The 12,398-nt window shown below is 37.9% G+C and overlaps 1 protein-coding gene across 4 annotated transcripts; it reads left to right on the top strand.

Annotated features, from left to right (window-relative positions):
- The first annotated feature begins 278 nt into the window (after positions 1-278).
- On the top strand, positions 279-11,381 carry LOC116401504 (receptor expression-enhancing protein 6-like). 4 transcript variants are annotated; one of them, XM_031879936.1, is made up of 8 exons: positions 279-497; positions 4,516-4,609; positions 6,876-7,014; positions 7,215-7,383; positions 7,471-7,601; positions 8,380-8,402; positions 9,452-9,474; positions 10,584-11,381. In XM_031879936.1, the coding sequence occupies exons 1-6, from the start codon at positions 365-367 to the stop codon at positions 8,392-8,394; spliced, it is 681 nt and encodes a 226-aa protein (XP_031735796.1). In that variant the 5' UTR covers positions 279-364; the 3' UTR covers positions 8,395-8,402; positions 9,452-9,474; positions 10,584-11,381. The 4 variants fall into 4 exon arrangements, with proteins under 4 accessions (XP_031735796.1, XP_031735798.1, XP_031735799.1 ...); XM_031879938.1 differs by lacking the exon at positions 9,452-9,474; XM_031879939.1 differs by lacking the exons at positions 8,380-8,402; positions 9,452-9,474.
- Positions 11,382-12,398: the final 1,017 nt, after the last annotated feature.

The following is a 12,398-nucleotide window of genomic DNA, read 5'->3' as shown; positions in this document are numbered from 1 at the left end:
GGGGGGGTGTAATAGTAATCTATAGGATTCATCCTCTCAGGAACAGGAATAAGATATTCTCATATTCTCATAAGATGCATTGAACCGGTTCATTGTTAAGGTTAATTTTACTGAGTTGTACAGAAGCAAACATACAACATATATAAAAAAAACTTGTATTCCTTCACATGCGAAAACTGGAACCTTCTTCTTCTCTGCTTCGTCTCTGTGCCTCCCCTACCTCCCTCCTTCTCCCCCTCCCTTCTCACCTCATTAAAGCAGATTGTTGCTGTCGGAGGATTACAGTATAGACTCTGTGTTTTCCTCTCCGCCGTCTCTCGTCTTCCTCCGACGACTCTATTATTTGAGGATCCGTTTGAGGGCCATGGGCCTGCTGAACATCCTCTCGTCCATCAAAGACCGAGCCGAGAAATTCCTAAATGAGAAGAACGTGGTGGCTGATTTTCTGGGGAAGTTGGAGGAGAAAACGGGGATAAGGAAGAAGATCATTGCAGTGGGTACGTGATGTCTGGTGGTCTGTTTCTGTTCACTCTGATCGGTCCATCATGAATACTTTACTGACGATTCTACTGTTCTGTTTATATTTAGTAAACAGAACCTTATACCTTCCTGTTGCATGTTAGTGGATAACTGAAGAGGATTTAGGTAATCCTCTTGTGAACATGAGGCTAAAGTGAACAGCTGCTCTCTGTTAACATGAACCTGTAAATGTTCAAGTTTTCTGGGTCAACATTTTTGCTCTTATCAATATTTTATACTAACGATGGACCAAATGACTGCATGTGATGTGCAAAGAGTTGTTTGTGATTATCTCCAACTCTGCAGGTTTGTGGAGCTTTTTGGCCTCTTTTAGCTCCAATAATTTTGGTTTTGCAGCGCATTTTTGGGGTCAAATGTGGGAGGAGACACCCACATGGTATCCAGCCCAAGCCAAAGAAATACCAATACAATGGATGTCTATGTGTTGTCTATATCCAGTTTGGGCTGCCATTTGTAAATGCACATCTTTATTTGCTTCTGTTTTTGGCACATCAGCTGATTTTGAGGTAACATCTGATCAAATGTTTTTTTTTTTAAAGGTCTTTGTGTTTTGACAGAAACAGACATGGAAAATTATTTTTGGTCATTCCAATAGGAGATTCATTAGTATAAAACAAAATATAGATTTAAGCTTTTGATAATCAAAATATGAGGGAAAAACACTGCTGGAAGATAATGTGGCAGCATTCAGATTAAATAAACCATGATCACAGACCTGGTCCAAAATGTAGAAATAGTGATATTTTTAAGTATTTGCTCTGTTGTTTCGTTTCAGGCCTAGACTTAGTTAAAGTAGCTTCTTTAAATCAACTTTGTCTCATAAAAATGATGTTGATTTACTCAATTGGGAATATAAAACAATGAAAAACAACAACGAAAGCTCTTAATGAGATTGTATTCATGATTCATGGTATTCTAAATTATAATGTCAAAATTTCTCTCCCGGACATCTTGCCCAGATAGCTTAATTGATTCAATCACTGTTTGTGACCCCTGTAAAACCCCCAACTTTGGGGAATTCAAATCAACTCAAATCCAGGAAAGGTTTGAGATTTTTTTTCATTCAAAGGTTCTATGTGTAACCTTTTACACATATTCATTTTCATTTTTATTGCAAATGCAATGTAATCCCAACAGAAGGTAAAGTAACTTAAAAAGTTTAGACTTTCTCGGTTGCATATAAAATGTAAAGGACTTTTTTCTCTGAAAATCCAATGGATGTGGCATAATGCGAGTGCCTTTCTTCAGCTCCTCTGCAGTTTGTAACACTGGCTGACGTTTGCTTAGAAATGTCATTAATAACAAGAGTTTTTCTGAATGTTACACAGAGAACCATTAAACATCAGAAGTTTGTTTCAGCATTAGCATCATGTTCAGATCATGTTAAAATATTCTCATGGTTAAAGAAGCGTGTTAATGACGCTGATGCGGTAATAAATGATTACTCTTTATTCAGAGCAAACAGAAGCTGGAGGTGAGGTGGCATTGCTGTATGTATAAAATCCAGTTTTTCTGTCATTGTTACATGCTGTTTCTGTGCCAAATTCATTTGAGTTTATTGCTCTTGAAGTAGTTTTTAGAACCTAAAAAACCCCTCTGAACTCAACACTGATGGATTTAATCCAATACGAGTAATACATTTATTTCTGCTGGTGTATCTAAAAAATAACTCATATTATCAGTCTTTCTATTTCCTCTGGTATAGTTCCCAAAGTTTGGAAACTGGCTCATTTTATAGCCTAAAAGAGGTGACAAGAGGAATCTTAACAACTATAGACCTACAGTATATCCAAGCTGCCTTGCAAAGGTCCTGGAATCTCTAGTAAATGACCATTTGAAGGTATATCTGTCCGGCGCTTCCACTGTGAGTCCATTTCAGTTTGGTTTTAGAGCGGGGCACAGTACTGTAGCTGCTGTTACTTTGTATGTAATGACATTGCATCAGCTTTAGATTTTAAAAAAAAGCACTGCAGTATTTTTTTGTTGAGACAAGCCTGTTCTTGCAGAGGCTACATAATATTGGATTTGATGTTTATGCATGCAGTCCGTTCAGGAATCAGGGAGACAACAATCTCTTAATTTGGGAAGCTATACCGTCCTGAGTTTTTATCAGTGACCAAAGTCGTCCCTCAGGGTTCAGTTCCTTTTCACTACATTATATCATAAGATAGTTGTGATATTTTGACATTTTTTTTGCGCAAATTGAAGTATGAAAGTGAATGGAAAAACACTTATAGTAATAGATACAGAGTAGTCACTCTTCCCGCAGCAAACTATCTTGCAATGGCATTTGCCAGATAATACTTTCATTTTGTTGTATGTTAGTTGGTTAATGGTAGCTCATGAAGCTAACGCTAAGGCAAAAGCATTTGTGTTAACGAGGCAAGAGATTTAGAAAAGACAGAAATGCATTTAGAAAATATATTGCCTAACAGAAAAATTCCACTAAATATAATAGAAGATAAAACATAAGCTAAAATCGAATAAGATAAATCAAATAGTAGAATGCAAATGACAGTGTAGCTACATTGTAGTGTGAGATTTGAATAAAAAGTCCCAAATTGAATTTAATAAAATGCAGGGGCAAATTAAGTTGTAAGCCCTGATTTAATGGAGCTGAGAGTTTGTTTCAGATGTGTGGAACATAAAAACGTTATTACTACACCCTATATTATCTAAAAGTGACAAGCTTGCTTAAAGTATTGATCCTGCTCTTGATGTAATGGGGACAGTTAGGTGCAGGAGGTTGTGGTGGCCCATTGTTGCCGTGATGCTCTGTATCAAACTGTGCAGATGTTATGAATAAATAATATGATAACCAAACAATAAAAATGGAGCTCCTTGCATAAAGTATTCAGCAGAGAACATTTACTGAGCGGGGAACAGCAGTCTATTCATACCACACTGATGCTCATACAGTGGATCAGTAACACACTGGCATGATGTCACTGTAGTGCCTGGTGCACAGTGTCCCCCACTCTCTCTGCGTCCTCCTGCAGTATCATTATAAGAGATTATCCACAGAGATAGAGAGCCGAGCAGACCGGCCTCCATGTGCGAACCGCCACATAAGCTGATCAGAGGTAGGACACTTTTCACACGACTTCCTGTCTGTCTGCTGCGCTCACTGAGACGGTCAGGTGGTATCTGAATATCTGCAGAGTTAGTCGGAGAATCCTTGTGGTATTTAAAAGTCGGTCAGTCACTTCCTTCCTTTTTAAAGGAAACACTCAATGTCTGTTTGCTACTCTGTAGACCTCCCAGTTCAGTTTCGTCAGAGAATTAAAGGAGCTTTTGTGTTTAATTCTGCACAGATTCAATACATTTCTGATTCATTTTAACATCCATGCTTGATGCTGTGATGACCCACCAAAGCCGAGCATCCGCTTAGGCCAGATTTTAGCCCCAAAGTGGTCACCCACAAAACCCTTTCGAAACTGTATTTCTTAAAAAAAAAAAAAAAAAAAAGTTCAATTTTGATGTTATTTTTTTTGTCTTTATTGGACAGTTTGACAGTGAAGAGGTAGCCAGGAAATGGGGGGAGAGAGGGGAGAGACTGGAGTCAGCCATTGGAAGTTGATAAAGGTCAATTAATTGGATGTAAATACATTAGTCTTTTGTCTGTATATTTGAACAAATAAATATGTAATTAAGTGTATGTATACAGATATGTAGGGTAATGCATACGTGTGCACAAATGTATGTGTATATTCAATGTTTATATATTCATGTGTTGATATGTCTATGTGTGTATTTGTATGTATATGTATGTTAAAGCTAGAGTAGGTAATCTTGAGAAACAAGCAAGCCTTATTATAATAAATAATCCAACTGGAAAACCCAGCCGAGTGATGCCAACTCTTTTCCAATGAAAGTAGCTAGCAGGGCTAACTCAAACATTGCTAAATGTAGCGAGTAAGTCGCCAAGTCGACAACACTGACCCGCTCCTTGTGTCTCCTGTGTGTCTCGTCCAGGTGCCATATCACTGACCGGACTCTACCTGGTGTATGGATATGGCGCCGCCCTCCTCTGCAACCTGATTGGTTTTGCCTATCCAGCATATTATTCGTGAGTATTTTTTTTCTATTAAGTTACAGATCTGCTTGTTGTGTTTCCTTCACTCCCAGAGACATGAACCAATCCTGAAACTCTCCTTGTTTAACCTGAGACAGGAGGCTGAAAAACACTTTAACAGAGGAATCAATTACGAGTCCCAGAAAGCATTGCAGTAAGAAACATCCCATCAGAGAGCTGCACACTCTGTTGGGGAAAATGCAGACTCGAGAATCAGTTCATGTTGATGGAATCATTGCGATTTGTGGATTCACTCACAAAGAGAATTTGTTTGGTTCAACTTTTGTGCATCCAATCACAAATTACTTGACACTCTTGACCTTGCTGATCTTTAAACTTTCTGTTTATGCGATTCAGAGCATTAACATTAAAGCAAGCGACTGCTTGCTGTGTAAAGATATAGTGGAGTAATGTCTACCTGAGAAGAGAATGAAGTCAGTTGGTACGTCACTGCTGATTTTACAATAAACAAAACCAACTACAACTAACATGCAAATGAATTTCCTCGTGCTACTTTCTGGTCTGACTGTGCACTCATTTCCACTGCATGGTTCAGCTCAACCCGACTCTACTCAACCCACTTTTGGTACCAGGTGCTGTTGTCAATTTAGTTTTCCACTGCAGATAGGACCCCTCAACGAAGCTCACCGGCATAATGATGCCGCATTAAAGTGCCTTGAACTTCTCTTAACGTAGCACAACGCAACCCAACTGAGCAACTTCGGCGGTTGACCACGGCATTGTTTTGCAGGCTGAGTTGAGGTCGTGAGGAGGAGGTGAATAAAGAGATGTGATCACCATTGATGGTAGCGTGGCTATTTAAAAATGGCCAATCAGTGGTTTGCAGTGTTTTAGAAGCTCACTGAACCTTGATCGAGGTGGTACCACAAAATCTCCCAGGTACCATCCACAATTTTTGCCAATGGAAAACCAAAAAAGGAAAGTCCCAAGAGATTCAAGTTGAGTCGCGCTCTACCATCCGGTGTAAAAGTGGAATTAGCGATTGAGCGTTTTTCAGAAAATCAATTTAAAAACAAAAAAAACTTGACCTGAAACTTTTTTGGACTCAGTCTTGGACTGCACCACTGTAGACCTGATTAAAAACGTCTTTCTTTCCATGTTGGAATTTTATCTTACTTTTCCGATCAAGACAATAGATGAGACAGATGCTCAAACACAGGACTTTTGTCCAGGAGACAAGTGGTTTTGTCCCGTGCGAAACTAAAAGTAAACGTTGCCATTTTGTCACGTGAGTCTTTTCGTGAGTTGTTCGTGTTAGTGTCAAGTAACACACGTGAGTTGCTCGTCACTCGCCAGTCACGTGAGTGGTTAGTTTTTCAGTATAACGTGAGTCATTTGTAAGTCAAATTAACATCAATTATTTTTTCTTAAACTTAACAAAGTGGTTTTGTTGCCTGTACCGGATACCTTTCTATTCCCCTGATTAAAAGGAATCTAATACCTGTTTTAGACATGTGGGCTTTTCCATTCTCCATTTATCTGTCAAAACGCATGGAGCTCTTTTGTCATATATGAATATTGATCAACGTTTGATGTGTTTATCACTATTTCAATGTTATTTGCTACATGGCTATATGGAAATAAATCGTCTTTTAAAGTAAAACGGTTAACATATAAACAGTAAACACGGAGTATATCTTTATAAATTGTATCCAAAATATTGCATTTCAGTGTATTTTTTATCAAATTTACAGTTACAGTTGTAATTGAGTAGGAGAAGACATTCAGTTGCATCATTATCTGTGGGATCTTGGTTATATACATTTTAGATTTCTATACTAGGCGAGAATGAAACTCTTCCTTTATTGCATTTTCTCCAGAATGATATTTTAGTTTACTTACGATTTGTATTTGTTTTGTTTACTTATCAAAGGATATCGGATATAAGCTTTATAATTGAGGAGCTATTCCTGTTAGTTTTTGGGTATGTTATTTTTCTGAAGGATAGGGCAAGCACATAAAGAGACATATGATACGCTTATAAATTAAAATTGTTGCTGAATCTTCTTTTCTTATTCTTTCGACACCACAAATATTATGAAGACCCTTCAGATGTATCTTTTGACCCTTGAGAATGATCTTAATAGTTCTTCCACCCCTGTTTGTGGCGTTGAACTGGAAGCCTTCACCAAAGCTCTACTGTATTAGTACAATAATTCTGAAGGCCTTTTTTAGAGATAAATGTATTTTTCAGCTCACGTGAAACATTCTGACAGGCTGTTTCCTATCGTATCTGCAGAATCAAAGCCATCGAAAGTACAAGCAAAGAAGACGACACAAAATGGCTGACGTACTGGGTGGTCTATGGTGTCTTCAGCCTGGGCGAGTTCTTCTCCGATATTTTCCTCTACTGGTTCCCTTTCTACTATGCTTTTAAGGTGGGAAAAAAACTGTGAAACCCATGATTATCGGCAAATTATTTCAACCGGTTATCTTCTAAACAGAACTCGGTGAACAGTTAGAATCGCTTTTCAAAATCAAAGATGATGTAGAAGTCTGGAACCAGGCTATGATTAATGGGGTCAAGGTGCACATGAAGAAGTATTTGTCTAGTAAACCAAGTCCTCTGTGGTTCCAGTGTCTCTTCTTGTTGTGGTGCATGGCCCCTATTTCGTGGAACGGCTCCCAGATGATCTACAACAGAGTGGTGCGGCCCATCTTCCTCCGCCACGAGGCCACGGTGGACAACTTGGTGAGCGACCTCAGCGGCAGGGCCATGACTGCTGCTGAGAACCTCACCAGGGAAGGTGCAGACCAGTACATTGTGGTTACACACCAATATTAAACATTTTAAAAGGTATCAGATTGAATGTTCCTTCTTTCCTTCTCTTCAGTCCTGTCCACGCTGATGAGGAATAAAGTTTTGGAGTCTCTGGGGCCGTCGGCCGCTCAGCTTGAAACCAAAAGTTTACCAGCTGCATCAACAGCTAATGTAGCTCCTTCAGAGTCGAGCGAAGAACAACCAGTACGTAAACCATAGCTGCTTCCCCCGCCTCCTGACAGTTAGTCCACCTTAAAGGCCTCAGTATGCTTTCAAATGAACTGAACTTTAGACAGAGCCAGGCTTGCTGTTTCCCTTCTTTTTCAGCCTTTATGCTAAGCTAACCATGCCCTCTGACTCAGTATCACCAGCGTACCACTTCATCACTTTAACTATGACCTTTGACATTTCAATCCCTCTGTCCTCATAGAGCATGTAGATACACAGCATCGTGCTGAGTTAAGGTGTGTTCTAAGCTAGCATTTCTGTGTTTTGATTTGGTTTTTTTAAGTCATTTTCATGTTGGTTTGGCCGAGATGTTGAATGTTTTTTACGTCGAACACACGATTCGCATCTCAAAAACTTCAAACAAGATTGTCATGAGATGTCTTGATCAAGTTCCTAATCCCTAGGGTGAACATGTAAGGACCTGGTGACCCAAAGCTAGCTCCCTTGCTAACTGTCTAATAACAAGCTGGCTATAGAGCTATAGGTTGCAAACAGGCCAGGTGTTTTGTCCAACACTTTCATATTGTGGCTGTAGTAGCTACATCTGGGGGACATTATAGCAGAACTTGACACTGTTAGTATAAATGCAGTTTTATTGGTTATTGCAGTTTGAGTTTGTAGTTAAATCTGTATATATCTTCAGTGTCCTGATGGAAGAAAATGCTGGATTTTACACAATATAAAACTGTTTGTACAATGAGATTAGAGATGAGGACTAAACATGCTTACCCAACTGTCCTGTTACTTGTTCCAGCCTTTCCTGGGTTAACCAGTATGGTAAGTCTACTGGTTTGCTGTTAGAGGTGAATGTGGTGTGGTGGTTGATAGAGAATGAGCACCTTAGTAACCGTCATAGAGCATCAGTGCTGTGGTTGCTTTAAAGCTGAAGCAGCTTTTGCCTACGGTCGTTCTGTTTGACTGAAGCAGCAGACGGAGCAGACAGGATACTCCTTGAAGACCTTCAAGGAGGTCTTCAAGGAGACCTGAATGAGCCTGAAGGCCTCTAACACCCCCCCCCCCCCCAACCTGCTGCTCTTAAGTACACTAGCAGCATAAGCGCTGAGAGACAGCAGCTGAGAGACTGACTGATATTTTTACAAATCTGCTTATTGGTTTATAAAATATCACAAAGAACAAAAGCAACTAAACGACCACTACCGACTCCAACATGGAGATGGACAAAAAACATTTGAAAGATTGTAACCTGGAAAAGAATCATTATCTGCAGGGTTTTTAGCAGATTATTAAAATTTTTTTTTTTTTTTTAATGTATTAAAATAGAAACAAACCAACAAATGGCATTAGAGGTGATTTTCCTACTTTTTTAGCAATATGATTTTATAATTTTCTAAAATGTCTTTCATTTTATAAATCGAAAGAGGCTATACGTCAAATGGGAATCGTTTAATTGTAATATTATTGTGCAGTACTAAATGGGCATACAGTTTTCACAGTGCTTTAAGATCATCATTTTAATCTCTGAAACATTACAGACTGAGAGTTGCCAGGATCCTTTTAGATGCAATTTGTTATTATAATGCCAGTTTTTAATATAATGATTAGAATAATGAATAGATTATTTTAGGTATTCCAGTAATGAATTTGTTATCAGTAGATATAGTGAATAGGTCATTGACGTATTCTCATAATGAAGAAACTGATTGACGGTGTGTTATTGGTTCTTGTAGTTTTGGGCATTTGATGAAAATAAGTTTGTTGGCTATTGTTAACAGAATAGAAATGTCTCTAGTAGTAGCAGAAATGTTTTCTTTAATCTGAAGGTTTTTAATTGTTGGTTGTGTGTCTGTTCTATGTCTGCACGGCAGGCTGAGCTCAGTGTAGACTGATGGTAAGTCATAGATGGAGACAAACAAAAAAAAACACAACTACTCATGCTTGTTTTTTCAAGATCGCATGAAAGAAAGAGATAGAAGAGAAATATTTGGCTGTAATTTGTTGTTTATAATTTGTGTGATTTGTGATCTTGACATAACAAATGTGTGTTTTTCACAACACAATTTATCTTAAGATCACAGAATACAGTCTTTGGAATCATGAGGAAACAAGCTTGTAGAAATACATTTTAGTATTAGTCTTACACTTAGTGTACTGTCATCTTGGACCTGATGGGGGTTCCAGGCATGGGCACGCCCCCCACCTGTACTCATTGGGAGATAGCTTTCGATAAAAACATAAAGTAGGGTGGTACTCTTACTGCCCCCCATTCAAAGCAGTCTAGAACTAGGCCTGCTTGTACTATAGCTACCACCACCCTGAAGTTCCCACTGCTAATCAAATAATCAGATTGGATGTCTCAGCAGAAAGATTTCTGGTTAAATGTTTGTCATAGCCAACAGGTACAGTGTATTGATAAGTTCTCTGTATTGTGACGGATACAGAGAATACAACTTAATTTGAGTGGGAGATTTGTCTCAGGATTATGACTGAATTAATAAATGTATTATTGCAGGATTCAGAATATGATATAGTGATGTCTTAATCGGTGATTCAAATTCAACCAAAATTTAAAATGCTAAATAAAATGCCTCTTGGTTAAGTTTTAATTACACAGGTCTTTAATTTTCCAATCATTTCTAAAGGAGTTTCTTGAAAGAACTGCACAATTTGGTAAAATGTATAAGAAAAATCTGAAAAATTCCCAAATAAAACGGCACTAAATATGCATTGGATAAAACTCACTATTCTGCATTTTCAGTTGACCTGCTTGGTTACACTGATAATTAATAGGAATTAATGCTTTGGAGGTGTATTAAGTAAACACAATCTCCATTTTACTGATAATTAGTGTTTCTTCCAGGAGACTTCCTTGGGAAATTATAAGAAATGTTATCAGGAAATTATTATGAAATCATGAACCCATTAAATAATGCAGTACCCTTTGTTTTTTTTTAAACTTATTTCAGCAGCAGCTTTACCGTTCTTTTTCTTTTTTTTCAGCCCTTCAGATAGCAGCAAAAAAAGAGGAGGACCCTCAGTGAAGAAGAGCAGCTGCATCCTCACAGATCCCACTGATAAAGAATATCACATGTCAAAGAGACTGATCAAATGTTATATTTATATACAAGTCTGTAACATCAAAAACTCAGGCCGACTCTGCAAAATGACTGATTTTAAGAACGTAGTTTCTTATTGCTGTTTTCATTTTATTTATTTGTATTTATTGATGAATAATGCAAAGCACCTGAAACTGGCTCATAACTCTCGAACTCACTAGCTCACGTTTAGCAGGCTGCAGATTCTCTACCAGGTGGAGCTGTGGCATCCATGTGAGAGCAGTTCTTCACCTGCCAACCTGCAATACCTATAACGTAACAGCAGTTTAGACCTGCAGGTGTGGACACATCAACGGTGCCTCCTACAGGCAAAGAAAATAACAGCTGCAAAGATTTTAACACCTGCAGACAGTAGTGGTTCAGCTTACTTTTTTTTCTCCTTTCCATGTTTTTTATTTGTGTGTTTTTTTAGGTTTTATATTTAACACCATTTGAAACTGTTTCCTTTTATGGAAAGATGGTGCATTTCAACATCTGAAGGAACTGCAGCTCTGCAATCGGACATTTTCCTCTGGGCCTGTCTTCGGGTGCTTCGCATCAGTAACAATGTGTGTCCTTATATAGTTTTCAACAGTGTTTCTATTTATTTTTGTTTTGTTTATACACATCAATGCGATTCTGACCATGATATGAAAATTACGTTATGATAAAAATAAACAATGCTAGTCAGCATAAAGCTAAATGTTTGCCCTCTCTTTCGCATGACGTACTGCAAAACAAGACATCTTAGACACAGTGGTTCTTTGACCTAAATATTCACTGTTACAAATTAGCAGGAAAAAGTACATCTGTGGCTGCTGAGAATGCCCTTAGTTTTGCAGGCATTATATGGGCCATTCTACCGAATTCGTTCAAAGTGCTGTCCCCCCAACAAGAAAAACTATTTAACAAAATAATTAAGTATTCAGACATAGATATTTACTAAGAATGTGTTATGGTCTATTTAAACCCAAGGCATTAAATTAGTGATAAGCTAAATATATACAAAATCATCATTTATAGGGTACTTTCTATTGGGAAGTAGCTGTCCCCAACCCTGACATCTAAATTTCAATTTCTGTAAATAACACTTAAAACAATTTTTAGATTTTGTTCAATGGTGTAATTTCAAAGATCTTTATGATTAAATTTAAACAGAAGTTGTAAGATTTAGATTTATTTTGGGTTTAATTTTAAAATTAAAAAACTATACCCAAAAAAATCATGTCCCCAGTTTTCATGTCACTACCGAAACACAAGAGTTTTAGTCCATTGGCTGAGCCTGGTTTTTAGCCACACCCCTGCATTTTTGACCAGACAGTGACACTGCATCCCTGTCCCTCATGCCTGAATGGTAAGTAGCTAAATCCCATACTTTTGATATAAATGTGTTCCAAAGTCTGAAAATCGGCGTGTAACCTTAAGAATTGTCACTACCGAACACATATTCTCTTCAATTAAGTAAACTTTTTGGGGTTTAATGCAAAGTATTATGTTTTTATGTGTGTACACCTCTTCAAAGACGCGTATGCTAGCCATCCATTTGCTGGCATTCTTTAGTTATGCTCAAAGTTAGCTAGAATTGTCACTACCGAAACATATGGTAAAGTCTCTCTTTCCATTCATTCTCACTTGGCCATCTTCCATTCTCATATTCCCATTCCCTTTGAATCAAACTTTATTTCATAGTCTTATAAGATTCCAATACAAGCAATAATTA

This window comes from Anarrhichthys ocellatus, unplaced genomic scaffold (assembly GCF_004355925.1).
Source record: "Anarrhichthys ocellatus isolate YVR2014 unplaced genomic scaffold, GSC_Weel_1.0 scaffold489, whole genome shotgun sequence".
Lineage (NCBI taxonomy): Eukaryota > Metazoa > Chordata > Actinopteri > Perciformes > Anarhichadidae > Anarrhichthys > Anarrhichthys ocellatus.
The sequence above is the reverse complement of the archived record's forward strand: the minus strand, read 5'-3'. Positions and strand labels throughout refer to the sequence as shown.